At 40.5% G+C, this 20,897-nt stretch overlaps 1 protein-coding gene across 2 annotated transcripts in view; it reads left to right on the forward strand.

The window, feature by feature from the left end:
* Nucleotides 1-20,897, forward strand: part of DAAM2 (dishevelled associated activator of morphogenesis 2) — a 178,840-nt gene that overhangs the window by 92,813 nt on the left and 65,130 nt on the right. For both annotated transcript variants that reach the window (XM_061365987.1, XM_061365988.1), the window contains exons 4-5: nucleotides 12,050-12,124; nucleotides 18,519-18,613. In XM_061365987.1, coding sequence (XP_061221971.1) covers nucleotides 12,050-12,124; nucleotides 18,519-18,613 — 170 coding nt within the window. The remainder of the gene's footprint in view (nucleotides 1-12,049; nucleotides 12,125-18,518; nucleotides 18,614-20,897) is intronic.

Raw genomic sequence — 20,897 nt, forward strand, 5'->3', positions numbered from 1 at the left:
AGCATACTTCTCTGCCACATGAGAAGCAGATCTGGTACAGACCAGGGCTTACTCTTATTTGTATCCTGAATTTCACTGGATGCTCACCAGCCTTTCAAAAGCAAGTGAATATTGAGCTAGAAAAGTTGTTGAATTCCCTATCATTTCAGTGAAAAGATTAGAAACAGGCACAGTACGGAAATGTTGTCAGGATTTAGTAGTAGCCATGAAGAGAAAGACAGAAATTTCATTCTACTGTACTGTGGTATTGTTTAGTTTTAATTACTGTCAGATGTGACAGTTTTAGCTACACACTTGTATCAAGGTGAAAATCACATTGTCTTCCACTGCTATTCAGTCACCTGTTGAAAGGCATCTGGCATCCCAAATATTTTGCAAATGTAATAGGCAACACAAATGAAGACTGGGAGAAAGGAAACAGTTTGACCTGAGTTTATGGTAAAGGGAGAGAGAGAGCAACTGAAAAATACACTCAAATATTGGGTTAGCAACTTAAAAGCCATGGGCCTCTCAGGCTGTATTTATTCCCTTTATTCAACTGCACAACAGCTCCTAACTTTAGCATTTTTCCAGTAGTGGATGGAGTTAAATAATGGAGACAGATAGAAGATACACAGCTGCTCTAACCATGCAAACTGTTATCACTCTTAGTAAAGGGCTCAGAGCAGAAATGACCTGGAACAAGCAGCAGTATTACTGGAAAAACAGATAGTAGACATGCTTTGGGCAGTGAAATCTTTTAGTTTGACATTAACGAATACTGTGTGTGCTCCCGGGACTTGTCCTGGATAACTGTGCTGACCCTAGGTAGTTCCATGCATGTGTCCTAGGTAGCACCATGCATCTGGGAGCACAATTAGTGACATTTCATTCCCATCATCAAGTAACATGCAGGGTGATTGCCATGAATGGTAGGTGACTTCATTTTATTTGCAAAAGATTGTAAGTGGTTACTTGCTGCAGATAAACAGTATGACAAAAAGATAAACTTGCACTGCAGGCAAGTTTATCTTGGCAGACAGGAGGCTGTTATGCAGGCTGGGCTCTTCTGTGGCTTTTCACAGTGCCTAAAGAATGCCAGGAGAAGGGGAGAAGATAATGAGGAAGGAGACAGCCCAAATGACATAAATAGTAGTGAGGAAGTGATACAGTTTAAAACAGTGATGTTGGAAAGGGAACAAGGTAAGCTGGATGGGTGAGGAAAAGGTCCCTTTCTGTATCTACGGGATATTGATCGTAAACTGAAGGTTAATGTTATAATGGAAATGTACACACAATACCTTTACATCAGGATAAAAAGTAGTAGGGACAATGCAGAGCTTGGGTGCTAATAAAACAACGTCCTACTGCTGTGGCTGTTTAGGATTTACCTAGGGAATTACAGACCAGTCAGTCTCACCTCTAGGGAATTACAGACCAGTCAGTCTCACCTCTGTGCCTGGCAAAATCTTGGAGCAGATTCTCTTGGAAGGTATGCTAAGGCACATGGGAAAAAACAAGGTGTTGGTGACAGCCAGCATGGCTTCATTAAAGGGAAATCCTGCCTGACCAATTTGGTGGCCTCCTATGGTGGGGCTACAGAACTGATGGACAGGGGTAGAGCAGTTGACGTCATCTACCTGGACTTGTGCAAAGTGTTCGACGCTGTCCCACACGACATCCTTGTCTCTAAATTGGAGAGATATCAGTTTGATGGATGGACCACTCGGTGGATAAAGAACTGGCTGGATGGCCACACACAAAGAGTTGTGGTCAATGGCTCAATGTCCAGCTGGAGACCAGTAACGAGTGGTGTCCCTCAGGGATCAGTGTTGGGACCGGTCTTGTTCAACATCTTTGTCACTGACATGGACAGTGGGATTGAGTGCGCCCTCAGCAAGTTTGCTGATGACACCAAGCTGTGTGGTTCGGTTGATACGCTGGAGGGAAGGAATGCCATCCAGAGGGACCTTGACACACTTGCGAGGTAGGCTGACGCCAACCTCATGAAGTTCAACCATGCCACGTGCAAGGTCCTACACCTGGGTCGGAGCAATCTCAGACACAGCTACAGGCTGGGCAGAGAAGAGATTCAGAGAAGCCCTGCAGAGAAGAACTTGGGGGTGTTGGTCTTGAAGACTTCCAGAGTTAAAGAAGCTAAATACTGGAAAATCTTTATAATGCATTTATAGTGCAACCTCAGCTGAGCTGAAGCTATCCAAAATGATGTACTAACTGGAACAGGATACTGTTGCCAGATGTCTATTCATTACATTGTTGACACTTTCAAGTACTTGAAACCTTAACTGTCCAGCGTTATTCATGTTTCACTTATAGGCAGGCTGATGGGTGATGACATATCTCTTTCTCTAGTTTACTACATAATTCACCTATCGTTGTCTTACAGTGACAGAGAAGCTTAGTGCAGGCTTCCTTTTTAGAGAAAAGTCTTTTCCCTGAAAGTTTTATAATCAAACGTTATCCAAAAAGGGCCAAATTCCTCACTTGGCAGAACACTGCAGCCATGCAGGACCCAGCCCCCAGAGCGCTCTGCCTTGCTGATATTGGGTTCTTTGAGTTTCCTGGGAAGCAAGGGCTCTTACGCTTTATAATGTGGCACATAATATCACTATAAAGAGTGCAGGTTGAAGCAACTGCTTGCAGTTGTTATTCTCAGATGCCTTTGCTTGTCTAAAAGTAACAGGTCAGAGCTTCCTGATCTGCTCTGACGGTGGCAAAATTAGTGGATTGTCTTAAGTCAATAAACATCACTTGCAAAAGTTGTTTTAGGCAGACTGTCCATTTGTCTTGGCAGTTAGTTTGGATGTTCAGTTGATATGCTGGAGGGAAGGAATGCCATCCAGAGGGACCTTGACACGCTTGTGAGGTGGGCTGATACCAACCTCATGAAGTTTAACCATGACAAGTGCAAGGTCCTACACCTGGGTTGGAGCAATCTCAGTCACAGCTACAGGCTGGGCAGAGAGAAGAGATTCAGAGCAGCCCTATGGAGAAGGACTTGGGGGTGCTGGTCAATGACAACCTTAGCATGAGCTGGCAGTATGCACTCTCAGCCCAGAAAGCCAACCGTATCCTGGGCTGCATCAAGAGGAGTGTGACCAGCAGGTTGAAGGAGATGATCCTGCCCCTCTGCTCTGCTCTCATGAGACCTCACCTGGAGTATTGTGTGCAGTTCTGGTGTCCTCAACATAAAAAGGACATGGAACTGCTGGAACAAGTCCAGAGGAGGGCCACGAGGTTGATCAGGAGACAGGAGCACCTCCTGTATGAAGACAGGCTGAGAAAGTTGGGGCTGTTCAGCCTGGAGAAGAGAAGGCTGCGTGGAGACCTCATAGCAGCCTTCCAGTATCTGAAGGGGGCCTATAGGGATGCTGGGGAGGGACTCTTCATTAGGGACTGTAGTGACAAGACAAGGGGTAACAGGTTCAAACTTAAACAGGGGAAGTTTAGATTGGATATAAGGAAGAAATTCTTTCCTGTAAGGGTGGTGAGGGACTGGAATAGGTTGCCCAGGGAGGTTGTGAATGCTCCATCCCTGGTAGTGTTCACGGCCAGGTTGGACAGAGCCTTGGGTGTCATGGTTCAGTGTGAGGTGTCCCTGCCCATGGCAGGGGTGTTGGAACTAGATGATCTTAAGGTCCTTTCCAACCCTAACTATTCTACGATTCTGTGATTTGTTGAGATAGTGATAGTGGCTCTACATGCCACCAGAATTACAGCAGAACCTTGACCTCAACCTTGCCACAAGACTTTGGGGACAGAGCTGTGGTTTCAGAAGTACAATCTAAGTCCACAGCCAAGTACCTGGAGAGCAGGCTGTGTCCATGAGAAACTTTTTGTCTTCTCGTGAAGCCCCGCTGAGTAAGGTGATCATAAACTAGCCTCCTGACTGGTAGTATCCTCCACAGTGGACCTCCCTTCACCTCCAAATAATTATACAGAATGGTCTGAGGGAACGTAGGCTCCTGAGAACTTTCTTATTGGAAGTGCAGGGAAGGCATGAATAGCCTTATCTGTCAGCTCATTATTTAGGTTATACAGTTATCAGCTGTGAAATATCACTTGATTGATTTGGGGCTTGTGAAAAGTAGAGTGTGGAAGAGATTTTAAACATGAGTATGGACTTCAGTTAATAGGACAGAAGGTTCTTACAGCAGCAAGTAAAAAGTAATTCTTACTTTCAGCTCCAACATGGCACCAACAACATTTCCACCTGCCAGATACGGCATTCCACTCCATTTGCAGTGAGAAACTGTATCTCTCAGCATGTATGCAGTGGATCTGACATGTTTTGTGTAAGATAAAAATAGAGTGTGGGTTTCATCTCCATTAGACTCATACCAATTCGAATTACACAGTAACACAGTATCACAGTATGTTAGAGATTGGAAGGGACCTCAAAAGATCATCTAGTCCAATCCCCCTGCTGGAGCAGGAACACCTAGATAAGGTTACACAGGAACGTGTCCAGGCGGGTTTTGAATGTCTCCAAAGAAGGAGACTCCACAACCTCCCTGGGCAGCCTGTTCCAGTGTTCTGTCACCCTCACTGAGAAGAAGTTTCTTCTCGAGTTTAAGTGGAACCTCTTGTGTTCCAGTTTGTACCCATTTCCCCTTGTCCTATCATTGTTTGCCCCTGAGAAGAGCCTGGCTCCATCCTCGTGACACTCCCCCTTTATATATTTGTATAGACTAATAAGGTCACCATGAATTAATTAATTAATCTGAAGTGGGTTTGAGTGCTAAGTGAGGTTGGAAATGACACATTGTGCTGCTATGACTGCTTGGAAAGCAAAATAAAGTCATGGAAGGAATAAGCAGTTCAAAACAAAGCACATATTTAACTGTATTGGAAAGCTTTTCAGCTTGTGGTGCAGTGCAACCCATCTTTCAGAAACGCCTCTTTTTAACCTCTAAAGACTGGTGAATTACAGCAGCGCACTGAAGCTTCTCTTGGTATTATGAAAAGATTGCTAAGAAAAAATCCTCATCCTTCATAAATTTATTCCTTTTTCACTTTTCTGATTTTAGAATTTATTCTGTGGCAGTGAGTTCCACAGTTTGTCAGTATAAAGCATTTTGTGATATAAATAATATTATGAAGCCTTTAATTCTTCCTTTGACAGGCTGGTTCATAACTGGCATCAGAAGTTATTATTAAATCCATCATGTTATTGGCAGCAGGACAGAGATCAGGCTAAATGAAAAAAAAAAAAATCAGAAAAAATCCCCTGTGGTCTGTTAAGTAAATTATTTCTGTGTCATAATGCAGTGAACTGGAATCATGTATGGTTATACCTGACCATTATGACAGGCAATTAGAACTTTGTAGTTACATGCTGCAGCTGGTAATTACTGAATATTCCCTTTTAATAAGTTACACAGTACACTGCTTTTGTGGCAGAGTGATTATTATCTGCACACCAATAGATTAATTCCAGGGAGAAAAGTAATGTTTGTTTTTCTCACTCTGGATAAATTGTGCTTAAAAGGCTTGGGTATAGCTCCCTCCTCCAAACCCTGAGAAAATTTGTGTAAATACTAGTCATGGAGTCTGAGAAATGGAGCAGTGACCACGTGTGTTTAGTGAATGGCTCAGTCCTGTGGTGTCTCCTGTTTCAAAATTAGCATCTCTTGGGACATGGTTGGTTTTTTGGAGGTGTAAACTGTCTGAAAAGCTTAGATGTATCTTAGCTCCACTTCTGAATTAGTATTCATATTACAGCAGGTCAAACACATTTTGTGTCTTTTAATGAGTGCTTTCTATTTATGCAACTTTGGCTGCTCTGAACTCAGACATAGCCAATAGGATGGACACTGTGTTAATGAACAGGTAAATGTTTCTTTGAAGGTTGAACTTATCCATAAAATGATGAAAAGTTGTTTCCATAAAATGATGAAAAGTTGGTAAGTCAGTCATGGAAAAAAGGGAGAACAGTGATTTGGATGAGAGTGCAATACAGCTTCAGTGTGGGTTGCGTCTTGCCTGTGCTATAGATTTCCTGTGTAACTGGGAGCTGTGTAATTGTCTGCATCCCATTTTGCCTGTTTCTGCTGGTCTCACTGAAAAAGAGACGGAAAAACCTGCTATGTGACATTCGTTAAGGACCTTTGGCAGTGTAGAATGCAAGGTGTTACAAGACTGTATTGTATTCATCATTAATAACACACGTTGCAATAAGCTGATTATTTTTAAAAAGTATCTGAAGGGAGAAAAGTAGCATCTGTGGGAAATGAAGCACAAGTGATAACCATCTTCCACCTTCCAAGCAAACAAAACCCACACAGTTTACAGTGGCCAGAACATTCATGTGGAGAGCAAGGGTCATGCACCTCACTTTGAAACAGAACGGGGACACAATCCTTCACATCTCGGATGATTTTTTTACCAGCTAAGTTGTCATTCTGAAGAGTTTGAAGGTGTTAGTTTCTTGAAATCATTTGAACTCCATGTTTATATTTTCTGAACTGTATGTGATGATGTTGACTCTTCACACCAGGTGAAGGAGGCTCTTTCAGCTCTGTGAGGTATCAGAATGATGTGTGCAACCTGTTGAGAGGAGAAACCACCTAACCTTCACATGGCTTTTGCAAAAAAATGCAATTCTTTGTGACCCAAGTATAAACTTGAGCATGCAGTGACATGATATAGCAAACAGGCTGGAACAGGAATTTACATTACAGTAGCCTCATTTCACATTTTTCATCTGTGTTTGCGCACTGTTTTTATTAATATAAGGGAGGAGTTCAGTTAATGGTATCATGGTTCCTTACCCAAGAAAGATTTTTAAACCTGCATTTTGCAGCACCAGGTATGTGGCTTGTTCCTATTCTGTTCTGAACAGTGCAAGGCAGTAAGGTCAACTGTCTGCAGCTCTGAAGAGATTGGTTTGAGAAGGAAGTCATGATGCCAATGAGTAGATGTCGTCACAGTAGTATTCATGCTTATTGTATGACATCCATAAAATATGGTGTGTTTCTTGGTCATCTGTTCAAGGAGGAAGTGTTATTTCAGTTTGCTTATTAAAAGGTTTCATGAGTCATTAGCCCTGGCAAGTTATCACAGGGATTTTGTGCAGGTAGTGTCAAAGTCCGTATGTTTAGTCATGCAGGAATGCCAAGCACATGCTGTTCCCAGGGAGTTAGTTTTGTGTAGTATAGACAAATCTTAACATGATATAAATGATGGTGGAAATAAGAGTCTCTTAAATTCAGTGTCAAATTGGTGTCTGTTCCTAACTCTGCCAGGGATTTCCTGGATAAGTTTTAATTGTCATGTCACCATATATGTCTCCCTGTCTCCACCTGCAAGAAAGGTGCGTTGTAAAGTTGATGATTTTGTGGATGCATTTATTGTTTTGACATGCTCAGGTTTCCAGGACATGCTCTAGAGAAATGCTCAACATTGGGGTCTGTTGCTGCAGTAAAATACCAATGTATCATCACTGAAAACTGAAAGCCAATGCTCACCACCAAAGAGCTTCAAGGCAGGCAGTAACTGTTCAGGCTTTCCCTGTGCTGTTTCTTTCAAGGCTGAAAACATCTTGAAAGAAGCACCCACCATATAATCAGTGTCTTTCATTTTCATGATCCACTCAGCCATGAGTGTCTGACATTTCCTCATGATTTCTGTAACACTAGTGTTGGGTACTTCTTTGTAGAAAGTTTCACAATGAAGGCAGTGGTCTGTAATTCCTGATTATGTCTGTTATTACAGTCTGTGTATTGCAAATGCTTGCCCTACTAACATGGCGTCTATTAAAGGTCTCTGCTCACTAGAGAACATCTTGCCCAATGAATCAGGTCTCCCACGATTTGCAAAAAGGCTTTTAGGATCAGCTGAGCTGTACACACAGTACTTCGCTTTATTTTGATTCATTTTGATTGGTTCAGATGGTCCAAATATTTGTAGAACTCCATTAAGTCCTATCTAGTATGAAGTCATAAGTTCCACTTTCCACTAAGGCATGGAGCCTGTCCAAATTAGTGTCAAAGCCTATATAATACCTTGGCTATATTGAGGACTTGTATAGTATCAGGACCCTGTTTTCACAGCAGTTACATAGCTGTAACTCCAGTGAAGAATGATATGACCTCTTATAAAGTCCACAAGCTGACGCCTGTTTTTTAACATGATATTTACACTATTCAAGGAGCTAAAAGAAGGCTTTGCTTTAATAAGTTCCTTCAGCTAATGTTTTCCCTTATACAGATGGGTTATTGTTTCCAGGTTTTTTATACCTATGTGGCTTTTTATATTAGGGCCTCGGTTTTTTGGGGTTGTTTTTTTTTTCTTCCTTCCTTCTCTGTGCCTCCTGGAGGAAGGGAAAGGGTTTGCCATTATCAAGTTGCCTTGCAGTTTTCTCTGAGGTTTTATTTGAGGGTCAAAACCCTGAAGATATTAAAACAAAAACAAACAGCACCCTGTTGTTGCTCCACCCCCCATACACAGAGACCCCCCACACCCTGAATTGCTTTCTGTTTTCAGCTTATCTCTGCTCTCTGAGAGGAAACATGGTATAGCAATTGCTTACCATGGACAGAAATCACAAAATTAAGGCAATGAAATTTTTTTTTTTTCCCTCAGTGGCCCTGATGCGAACTCATCTTTCTTTCGAAAATCTTGCCCAGCCATTGGTATAAATAACACTCTGCCACCTAATGATGTCATGGGGCTGCATAAAAATCTGTATCTTCATCTCAAGTAGATTTCTGGTGCTTCATAGTGGAAATAGAGTGCCAGGGTTTAAGTATATAATCACTTTTATTCTAGCTAAGTAAAATACAAATTTTGGTCTGAGCAGTGAGTGTGAAGGACCATTGAAATTACATGGACTTCCCTGCTTACTATGCTTCTGGGCTGAAACAACTTCAGAAAGAAGGGATGGTGTAGTGGAGCATGTGCTAAAACTTTTTTAACCTCAGCAATATATGGCTTAAGTGCGGGCTTTAGTTCCAGAAAAAAAGATTACATTCACTGAAACAAATTTTCTCGCAGTTATAATTAAAACCAAAACCAAATGTAAGACTTACTTACACACTCAGAGTTCAGATCAATTTCTGAGAATGGTCAAAAGCAGGATACACCAAGGAGGTTATACCATTTGCCAAGCTAATCACTTATGCAGATATACTTTAGGGGATCAGAATGTTCTTACCCACATACCCACAGAATTTAAAGGGGAAAAGGTATTGTAGCTTATTTTGGGATATAAGGGATGGATTCAGATAGTCCTTAATTTACAGGCATTTGTTTCTTTACTTAAAGTTCAAAACAGAGGCAGGAGAAGTATAGAGAATATATGTATTCCCTCTTCTGGTGATGTTCTTGTCACCTGTACTCTGCAAACAATTACAGCTGTTACTTGGACTTTTATAGTTTTATAGAGAGAAAAATTTCAGAAAGGCATATGAGCACACCTAGCATTTCAGATTGGTGGCTCAACCCAGTTCCCTGCAGAATGACCTTCCTTCACTACCCCTAGATTATGTCTCCATCTCTATTGCTCTCTTTGGTGGATAAGATTATCTTATAAACATAATGCTGTATTTATCTATTGTATGTTTTAATTTATTTTTCCATCAGCAAGGTCATATATTGACTTTTGCATGAGAGATTAAGGTCTGCTGAGGGTTATGATTCCCACTGGATATTCGACACAGAAAAGGGGCAGCAAAAGGCAATCTACCCATTACATGTGGTGTGGCAATTCTGGCTGGCTGTTGTTAGGGAGCTGCATATTATTATAATGTGGCACATGATATGGATTTGGGTACATCGGATTCCCACTGATTGTGGCCAGGTGAAGGAAGTGAGGAAAAGCAACAGAACTTCTCACTTAATTTGAGAAAGGTCACCTTGTTCTTAATTGTACCATTTATTATCGTGAGGTGGTGCATGCATAGAAACTGTGCATGTAATAGGTATCTCTTGCCACTTTGCCAGCCTCTCATACTTTTCATACAGTGGTAGTCTACTATATGATGCTTTATTTAAATCTTTTGCATTTCTTAATTGTTCACTTGGATGCAAGGGCTGAATAAAGAGTTGTGATCTGTGTAGAATATGTCTGTACTGTATTCCTTAGCTAGATGGGGACAAAGCTCTTTTGATGGTATTGTAAATGGAGATACCTTTTTGTTACCTGTTGAAAGACCAGTGGAATAAAGTGATGGGAAGGAAAGATAAAAATCTCAGTCATGACTTTGTTTTTAATTCTAAATGTGAAGATTTTGATTTGTGCAGACTTGTTGTCTGGTGTATGTAGCCTGGCAGGAACCTGCCAGGTAGCAAGATGTTTTATGAATGTGGCTCAATAGGGAGCATGTAGGGCTATTTCTGATCTGTAAACCAGACAGTTCTGGAATATCTGAGGTACTCCAAGAGAACTACAGGTATAATATTTTTGTGTGTATCTTCCAGAGTAACTTTTCTGGTGTGAGTAAGCATTCATAGAGAACATTGGTGAGAGCCACGCAGTCGTCCTGCATCTTTGTGCATCCTTAGGACAATTTAAGTGGTTCAGTCTCTTACCATATGCTAGGAGTCTTAATAAGAGTTATTTGTAGTTCATAATAGGATACTAGGATCCTAGAAACCAATCCTCATTTTGTCAGTGACCATTACACCTATCTAGAAACAAATATACCCACTACAATGAAATCTAATTTCCATTGGGTGGTGTCCTGGGTTTAGCAGCAGCAGTCATTTTTCTCTTTCTTGGTAGCTGGTTCAGTGCTGTGTTTTGACTTTTGGGCTGGGAACAAGGCTGATAAAAATGATGTTTTGGTTTGGCCAAGGACTTTGTGAGTCTCATGCTCTGCCAAGGAGGAGGGGAAGCCAGGAGGAAGCAGAGACAGGACACCTGACCCAAACTGACCAAAGAGGTATTCCATACCACAGCACGTCATGCCCAGGGGGGAACTGGGAGGTACCCGGAAGGACAGGGGGTCGGCTGGGTCGGACTGGTGGTTCGGCACGTGGTACTGTACTCCTTTCCTTTGCTATTTTCTCTTATCATTGTTGTCACTGATGGTAGCGGTGGTGATTCGTATTGTACATTAGTTGCTAGACTGTTCTTATCTCAGCCCGTGGGAGTTGCATTCTTTCGATTCTCCTCCCCATCCCTCTGGGAGCAGGGAAAGGGGGGGGGGCAGCCCCTGGGAAAGGGGGGGAACGTACTAACGTGGGCCTCGATTGCTTCCAGCCTGGCCCCACTCACTGGGAGTAAGTGCACAAGCTGTCTTGGTTGGGGTTAAACCACGACAGGTGGCCAAGGAAAAAGAAGAATTGGTTCCTGAGTAGGAGTAGGTCTCCTTTTAGAAGTTGAGCTTTGTGGTGTTTGTTTAGTCTAGTGAAAATATCAGGTGGATTTTTTTGAGAGATAGAGACAGATTAATGTTGCTTTGACTGTAATTAAGGGGATGCTATTCTGTTCCTTTAGATGCTTTGAGGTTGTGGAATGGTCTGGAGTGAATGGGAATGGACTAGAATGGAATAAACTTGTCTAATCTCTTTTTGGTTTATCACATCAAAATGAAGCATTCCTTTGGTTTCCTTTCAGTTTTCTTGATTTATTTTATTTTTTCCTTTATAGCAGATGTTAAACTCCTTTGTTCGTGAATCCCACCATCACTCTAGCAGTAGAGGCAAAATAATTTATACAAGCTCTCAGTATAAAGCAACAAAATTTATACCTGGTATCTGTAAATGGGCTATCCTTCTACTTGGAAACACAGTATGTTTAAGGGACTGAGGTTTTGCTGCTTAGATGCCAGAGATAACTTGTCTCCATCAAACTGTATCATTCTGTGGTTAATAACCATAGCTGAAGGGGATTCTTTTTATCTGGCACACCAGGGTGACAGCACTAAGATTACACTTTCAAAAAAGTTTGTAATAAATGCAACACATCTATGTGCATTATACAAGAACATGTGGGGAGATATCACAATAAAGAGCAGTGCAGTGAAGAATCACAGGTGGTTCTACTGTGGTATGTAATCCTGTAAAGGCTCCTTTTGTAACCTTGTTTAACTTTCTGTTTCAGGAACAAGAAGATCCTAATAAGCTTGCTACCAGCTGGCCTGATTACTACATTGACCGCATCAATTCCATGGCAGCAGTAAGTTACCTCTCCTGCAAAGCAGGGAAGATTTCCTACCATAGAGAAGTGTTTCTTTAGGAAGAAGTCTCCAAAGAAGAAGTACGTTAGCCCAAATGCATGACTAATTTAAAATAGAGCTTCTCAAAGAAGACAAATATGTGTATTAAGAAAGACCCCTCCTCCAGCAGACGAAGAGATTAGAAAATACTGTAAGCATTTCCAGGTTTTATTTCTAAAATACTGAGCACTGAAGACAGTCACATTTGATTCTGGAATGAAAATTCAAGAGAATATCTGATGAGAAAAGTAACTATTTGAAAACTAGGTGAAGTTTTGTCTTGTTTGTTTTCAAATGGTTTCCTATCTACAAAATAGCACTGGGGTTATTAGTTTAGTAAAAGAATTAAAGAAAATATAGTTGTTTATGATAAAACTACTTATTACCTAAGAGCAGGTAAATAGAGGAATGTAAGGCTGTAACATCTTAGACATCAGATACAAGCCAATAGAATATTTGAGGAAAACTTTTTTCAGTTGTCCTCATTCAATAGTTAGTAGTATGTCTCTTCCTCTGAAGCATGCAGTAGAACTGGTCACCAGCAGAACACCACCTGCAGATAGTGTCCACTGATCTCCTTTTTATATGGTAACTCTACAGTCAAATCTTGCCTCCAGTTATTCATAAGCAATGCTTACTCAGCTTTCTTTGGCAGTTGTGCAGAAATTATGATAGAATTCCATTCTTATAATCTTAAGTATCACACCTTGTTTGTTTACATATGCTTTCATGTTTGATATCTAAAGGCTTTTCTGCATGTATTGTATTGGATTATGAGCTATAAAATAATTCCATAAAAATAATATCTTAATGGATGCTAAATGTGTCAATACTGATGCATTTCTCATGGTGAAATATGTCTTGCTTAGTAAAAATATTAATCAAGATTTACAAGTTGTTATAACTCATTGTAAAAGGATGAAAGAAAAGCTGCTTTCTTCTGTTAGTCATGAATAAACAAAATTATAACCTTTCTTCATAACAGATTTTCTTATGGACTGGTTTTGAGAAAAAAGATTGAGCTTTTGTGACTGGCACGGTACTATGCTTTTATTTCCTGACTGAACAAATTTGCTCTACAAAAGCCATTAACGAAAATAATGAGTATGAAACCTTGTGTTCTCACTGAGCCAAATACTTCTGGTAGGATTTGATCCAAGGCATCTTGAATCCACTACAAGTTTTTCCATTGATTTCAGTGACTTTTGGATTGCTCTTTAAATGATCTTGATGTAAACCTGGATTTAATATGTACATGTCACTATTGTAAATGTGGAGCAGTTCCATGGAATGAGACTATACTTTGGCCTATGTTTCTAATTTTAAACATGTTTTAAGAGCACCAATAAACACCAGCCCTAGTAATGTTGTTTGCGTGCCTCAGCACTGAATGATTGGTAACCTTTTATTTGGCTTTAAGCCTCATGATTTACTCTTATAGTTGAAGTGTTGAGAAAACACACTGGGGTTAAAACCCCTGCTTCTGATTTAGCACTTAGTTGCTTCACTTTTACGCAGGTGAAACTTAGTTGAGTTGATTTCACAGGAATTGTATCAGTGGAAAATTGGAGTAATACAGCTGAGAACCAGCTCCAACACACTACATGTTCTATTCATTATTATTTAGACCTCTGAGATTCTTACCTTCCAATCTGTTATTTTGGGTCCCTTATAATTTCAGACCTAAATTTAGTGCTGGGGGGGTTTAAATACTTTTTTTTTTTTTTTTAATACATCCGAGTTTAGTTGGCTCAGAAGTGGTGAAAGAAAAACATGTTTCATGTTGCTTCCTGACACTGTCTAGTCTATGTCAGTTTGTGTCTCCTGGGCACTATCAGGTATTATAATATTTTAATTAGAAATACTGCAAGAAGTATTAGAGTTGAAGTGGTAGCAAAAATCACAAAAGTGTTAAAATGCCTTAAGTCCTGTTTTTTAAATAAAATTTAATCTTTGCATCTCCTGTGAATTAACTGCATGAGAATCTTTGTACATGCAGATTTTACATCTATATCCTTTTGTTTAATATATGAAGCTCTTTTTTTATATATTAGCTTGGCAAAAATGTTCTTCCTACCTGCTGATAATATGGAAATTGCACCTTTATCCTGCTGATATCATGAAGCATGTTTCTGTGGATTTCAGCAGGCCAAGCCCCCTGAGCTCAAGGATCATTTTCTCAGAAGATCCTCTGCAGTGTTACCCATCATATCTGTCCCTCATAGATTATGCTTGAGAGGAATGTGGTGATGCCTGACATGTTTGAGATTCCCTACTTGTAACCTTAGACCAGTATGTTAGGAAGCACTTCAGGAACTGTTAGGAACCACTATGTCAGGAATCACAGATTCCTCATCCAGTTCAAAAGGCCATGCATTTTAATCACAGTCCTTTTCCCACAATTTTTTCTGTTGCTGTGATTGCTAAGATTTTAATAGTTTTTAAACCCAGTTCTCAGGAAAGTGTATGACAGTAAAGCTGAATCTCTTTACTAGTCAAGAGGTGTGCAATTCCTGTGGAGGGAGTGTCCAATCCTTCAGGTACCCTTACCGAAAGGGTAAACTGTCTTCTAGACCAGTCCTTAAGAGGAAGGGACAGCTGCTAACAGTGTCTGATTTAGAAAGAGGAGCCTCCAAATTTGCTCAGGTCTCTGATGTCTACATGCTATAAATAATACTGGTGAGTGTGGACAGGTTGTACACCCACAGTTAGAGACCATTTCCATTATCAAGGTCATTGTCATCTTCTGCTGATTAATCAATACACAAAACTTATTTTCTTAAAAATGAAGCAGCTGCCCTGTTAGTCACATGTAAAGAAACCTCCCTGTGCTCCTCCTGCCCTCTTCACCCCATGATACTGTCTGCTTGGCAGCACAAATAAGCACAGCCTTCACTTCACTGGGGAGGAAAACTTCTGACAGCACTGTGTTACTTTTGTGAGCTTGCCTGCATATGTGTTTCCACAGAGAGACTTTCAGGTGAACAGTAGTTGCAGATCCAGCTTTTCTGGAGAGATGGTTTGGTCAAGAGTATGAAACAAGGGTCAAGATTAATAAATATAGCTGTAACCAGGCACTTTTCCTTGATTCAGAAGGCATTTGTTCAGGGCAGAGCAGCTTCACAGGATGTTAAAATGTATATTTTTCAGCAGAGTTGAACAGGTGGATGTCAATTCTCTTCCTCCATCTGGGTTAGATGACGTCTATGTTACTTTAAACTTATTTGCTTAAAGTTCAGGTTTTCTAATTTACATCTACTTGTAGTTTCTGATTCATAGTTTATTCTTTTAGTTCAGTCTTGGTGTAGTTAGAGATGTGGTGCACCTTGAATTTCAACTATCTTGTTTTCTTTGAAGAAATGTGTTAAATAAAAGGTATTATCCAGATATATCATAGGAGGCATGCAATGCAGTATTTTTTCCTCAAATTTTGATCTTAATTTTACTTGCATGTGTTTATGATCTGGAAGCGATTTCAGTAATGGGAACACTGTTATGATTTTAGACAAGATTTAAAGAAAGAGCTTGGATTATAATGAGAAATCAGAACATCTGGGTTGCTTTTCCAGTATTTATTTTCTTTGCTTTTTTATTTTTTTTCATTTCATATGTGTGAGACTATTAAGTAAAACTAGGCCCATCATAGAGTGTATTGCTGATGGTAACTCTTGCCCCTTTTTTCCTTTTTTTCTTTTTTTTTTTCCTCCCTCTTTCTCACATGTACTCTCATTATAGTCCTGTATTTTCCTTCCCAGCACGTTAGGGGAATGACTAGCTGTTAGGATAAGGTGTGGAAATTAATCTATGCTTTTAATAAAACTAAAATATTTCATTGTAAATGGTACCAAATTGTCAATAATAATTTCTTGGACTACCTGATGTTTTACCCATTAAATTTCATGTGAATGATTGTTTTCATAAATTCATTAATTTCTCTGAGCTGGTGAATCAAACAGTGGGATCATCTGCCTTCCTGGGTAATGGACTTACAACTTTAAATATGCAAAATATCTTTTTAAAATATAATAATAATAATAATAAAAGCCTTATGTATACCGGTTTTAGGGATCAGGTAAGGGCTTCACACTATTTTGTTTCCTATCCCTAGTATGTTTGGTTGAGTGCTAGTAGCTAGCTGCATCCTAGCACAGCAGACATTAGTCCTCGAGTGCAGTTTGTAGTTCAGGAAGGCAATTCATAGTCAGCCACATTAATGAAATCCAGCCTCAAAGAATGACAGTTCCCTCCCCTCTGTCTCCTAGGGACAGTCATGTTTTCTATAATTCTTGCCAATAAAGCTATTTCATAATGCAAACACGTGACCAGTCTGTCTTTAGAGAGGGCAAGAGGATTTGAGTTCCTGGCCATGAACAGGAGTGAGAAATGAATGGCTTTTGGCTGCCTGCAGCTTAAGAAAAGGGTTTTCTATAATAACCCTCTGTTGTAAAGGCAGGATTATTTGTACTTGTTTCATTTGGAAATGGGCCTTTTTCACTCTGAACGAAATACTGTTGAGGACCTTCCTAGCATCCATCTGCTTTCCTCCCACAATGGCTCAGAGGAGAAATTAATCCATTGGAGGAAGGGAAGCCTTTCAAAGGAGCATTTATGGGCCAAAGGAAAGATGACCAGATGGGCTGTCACCCAAGAAAATACAAATCAAGCCCCAAGATCACACCCCAGCACTCTGCCACTGAGATTCTATAATGCTTGGTCAGGATTTCTGTTTATTTTTCAAGGAGAGGGATCATATATGGCTTGGCTTAAGCATTTCAATTTATGTTTCTGGCTGTTGGGGGATGCTGGCAAAAGATAAAACATCATCAGCTCATTTTCCATCAGTAGCACTCTGTCATTCCATTAGGGCAGGAAATAGCTTGCTTTATTACTGAGTGAATTTGACTTCAGCGTGGATCAGAGAGAGGACCCCTACAGTTAAACAAGTCTCCCCATGCCAGCTGTTCAGCATAAGGCTGTAACGGCATGTAGCCACATGACCACCCTCAGGATCCGACATGTGTTGGCACCACATAGTTTGCAAAAGCAAGCAACATGGGAGCACTTCCAAGGGAAGTGAGGTGTTGGGCTGGTGGCAGGGGGAGGGTTAAAGGAAGTTCCAGCGAGAGGGAGGTTTTCTTTGGTGCTTGCTAAACAATAAAAAAGGACTTAAATCTTTTGCTGTAGTGGGCCATAATTGTAGCTACTTAGATTCCACCACAAAGATGTATAATATCAAATATCTGATAGATGATACTAGTTTAATTGGGTTATTCATTTGAGAAGGGGTTTAGAGCTGCTTTCCAGACACCACTCCCCAGGGAGTCCTGCCAATAAAAGTCATTTAACCTCTCTATTTTACAATTAAAGTGACTAGAAGACACTATATAGGCTAAGAATTTCCAGGATTGAGTCTTGACTTTCTACAGTCACACATTAAGGTTGTGAGCCTGAATGGTATATGTGATGGACACTGAAGAGTCTTCACATCACAAAGTTGCACTGATGCTGAGAGGAGATCTGGATCCCTGATTTCCTGATACACCACTTTTTTTAATGGCATTGTCTGTAATTTTTTTGCATGTATTCCACTCATCATCTCTCACCCCAATTTACCCCCAGCATCTTCAGTTCCAGTTGACTGCAAGCTCTGATTATCCCTGGCTTCATAATGGGGGGTAATCTAGTTTCCATGTGCTTTAGTTTGTTAGATAAAAAACAGTGATTTTATGATGCTCTAACTTTTTGTAGTAAATGTTCCTAATTAGCAAGTCCAAAGTGTATAGGGAAAATCAGTATCTTAAAACAAGTGATAGCTCAGGGAAGGAAGGTCAAACTTGTATGTACACAAACTGTAATTTCAGGTACTTACAGGCTGTTTAGTCACTTGAAGAATAAAGCTTTTATGCTTTGAAATCTGACACACAAGTCTAGGATTCTTTTTCTTTTCTTTTTTTTTTTTTGTTTTCCTTCCAAATCCCTTCAGCCATGTCAGACTGATAAAAGATATTATGTCTTTCTACAGACTTTGCCTCATGTATCCATAGATCACCATAGCCAATCACTGTTCCAAATTAGGTTGTTTTCTGATGGCATACTGGCAAGTATGTTTTTTGGGGGGGGTAATCTGAGAACCCCAGTTTGGCCAGTGTGACGAAGCAGTATACTGCTGCCAGTCCACATGAGCAGCCTCATCTGGATTCAGTTTTGCAGCTGAGGCGCTGCTTTCCTGGTGAGAGCTCAGCAGGCACCTCTGTTGAGGTGTTGATGGGATGGTTGTTTTTCATAATTCCTGGCTTGTCTCTTAGCTTCCAGGCAGTCCGAACTTTCCTGATTGTCATCTTCTTTTCTGAACAGATGCAGACTCTCTACGCTTTCGATGAAGAAGAAACAGAAATGAAAAATAAAATAGTTGGAGACTTGAAGACAGCTCTGCGGACTCAGCCTATGAGGTAATGTTTGTCTTTCATCAAAATTCACTGCTTCCCTATGGTCTGACGTGACACAGGAAAGAGTGTCAAGGGCAGAAACCTCACTGTCTTACCTCACACAAGCCTCTCTGATATTTCAGACAATCCACAGAGAGCCTTACAGACTGTGGTCTGAACCTGCCTAATTGGGAGGGCACACTAATGTTCAAGCATGTAGCTTCAGGAAAATAAAACACAAAGTCTTCTATGAAAAACCACATATCTGTGGCAGATATGTATGAACACATGCAATGATTATGAAGATCAGATTGTAGACTTCATATCTGAAGTCTGAACATCCTGAACATCCCATATACATCGCATGTAATTTAACTTTAGGCAAAATCTGCTCTGAACTTTGAATTCAGTCTTCCCCTTACCTTTATGTAATGTGAATTGTTTGGTACAAAGCAGCTGATCCATCTGACATCACCTGGTTTCGCATCCTTCCTGTTCTATGTGTAAGTGTGCTGTAGAGACATGTCAAGAGAATTTATTGTGTCTTTGAAGGTAAGGTCATCTTTGTTTACCTGCGAACAAAGCTCTGAACGTTAGCTAGCTAACTAACATAGAAACTTTTTCCATTGAGCATTGTGCAGAAGCAGTAACTGTAGTTAATATGATCTCAGGAAACACTTGGTCAAAAAGTGCCTGGATGCCTTTGATTAGGCCAAAATAGGCCAAATGCATTTGCATCCACACTGTACTGAAGTCATAGTTTCAGAGAGCTTCGCTGATGCCTAAGCATTAGGAACCTAACCAACCAAATAAATAAATGAAATTATATCAAAGAATTTGCATTGCAGCAACTTTGACTTGAAGTAAAGATATATTCTGAGACTTCTTGAAGAGCTAAGTGCTAATAGTGCATCCCCCCTTCCTGATTGTGAAAAAGTTAACTGCATGCAGCTTCTCACCTTGCAGCAAGTGAGAGGCAGAACACATCAGCTTAAACCTCAGGTTTTTTTACGTCCTGTTATGATGGCCTGTAAGACAGCACAAAGCCAGGTTCTGATGCTCCTGAGGCATAAAGACTCATCAGGCTTTGGTAACTTTAGCATGTGGGTAGGGTGAGTACTTTTAACGTGGAGGTGGAGAAACAGTGGCCTATATGGAGACCTAGCCCAAGGGGATAAGTGACTCTTCGATCCTGTCTATCACTGTCCTGAATCAGAGAACACAGTAAAATGCAGCTGGACTTTATGTTAAAATGGAAGTTGCCAAACTCCCAACTCACACAAGGATTTTAAAACAAAGTCCTTTGCTGCTGAGACTTGCTGGAGCAACTGTTACATTGAAGTGGAGCTGATTTGATGCTTACTCTGTAAGCAATAGCTTTCCTTGAGCATAGCCATGGCAGCAAAGCCTCTCTGCTGTGTCCAGCACTTTGGTGGCCACCACTGGTTGTTCTGCTGTCATTTTGAATAGGACAGCCCAGCCTCCTTATTGAGAGCAAGGCAATAGAGAAGAAGAGAGAGAAATGTCTTTTGCTCAAAGCCTTGCAAGGTTTTCTTTCTCATAGCTGTATGGCTTATGCTGGATCCCCTTGACAACAGCCTGTTGCTTCATCTGTTTATAATAACCCTAACTAGCTTCAGTACAAGCATCCATGAGCTGCCCTATAAAGTGTTCACTTCTCAATCACTCGTGATGCTTAGGGGGCTCTCTTTTTTTTTTTTTTTAGTAGTTAAGCCAAGCCAAAATTTAAATTAAGTACTATGTTTCAACTAATTTCCAGTGACTCAATTCGTTAGCTGCCAAATGGGCTGCATGCCAATGCCTGGTCAACAACCCAATTTCTTCCTGATGCAGTAGGGAGGCCCTCAGCTCCATCAAATACCTCTCATAAGCACTACAATACCCAAGCCTTCAAAATACTAGTCTTTCTAGTCGAATTTGGACATCAAATCCTATTTTCCTTGCCACTTCTGTTCATCAGGCCTCTGACGAAAACAGAGACCTTTTGGGATAAGCTGTCTGGAATCCATTTGTGATGGTAGGGTATACAGGGGCTCTGACCAAGGATCCTCTGCTTGAATTCTCTGATCTAGAGGAATTAAAAGAAGAAAAATGCATGTGTTTGGCTGTGTGTTTTATTTTACTGTAGAACCATGACACTTCTAGTAGAAAATGCAGAGTAATGGTATTAATCTGTGCCTCTACTCCAACACCTTCTAACAACACAAAAATTGAAGCAGACCAACCCAAAATCAAGTTCCTCTTCTCTTTGGAGAAAAGTGATAAAAACATCCCTGGGCAACTAGTT

This window comes from Neopsephotus bourkii, unplaced genomic scaffold (assembly GCF_033783945.1).
Source record: "Neopsephotus bourkii isolate Nb327-2 ecotype Australia unplaced genomic scaffold, CSIRO-AGI_Nbou_v1 NB_1292, whole genome shotgun sequence".
Lineage (NCBI taxonomy): Eukaryota > Metazoa > Chordata > Aves > Psittaciformes > Psittacidae > Neopsephotus > Neopsephotus bourkii.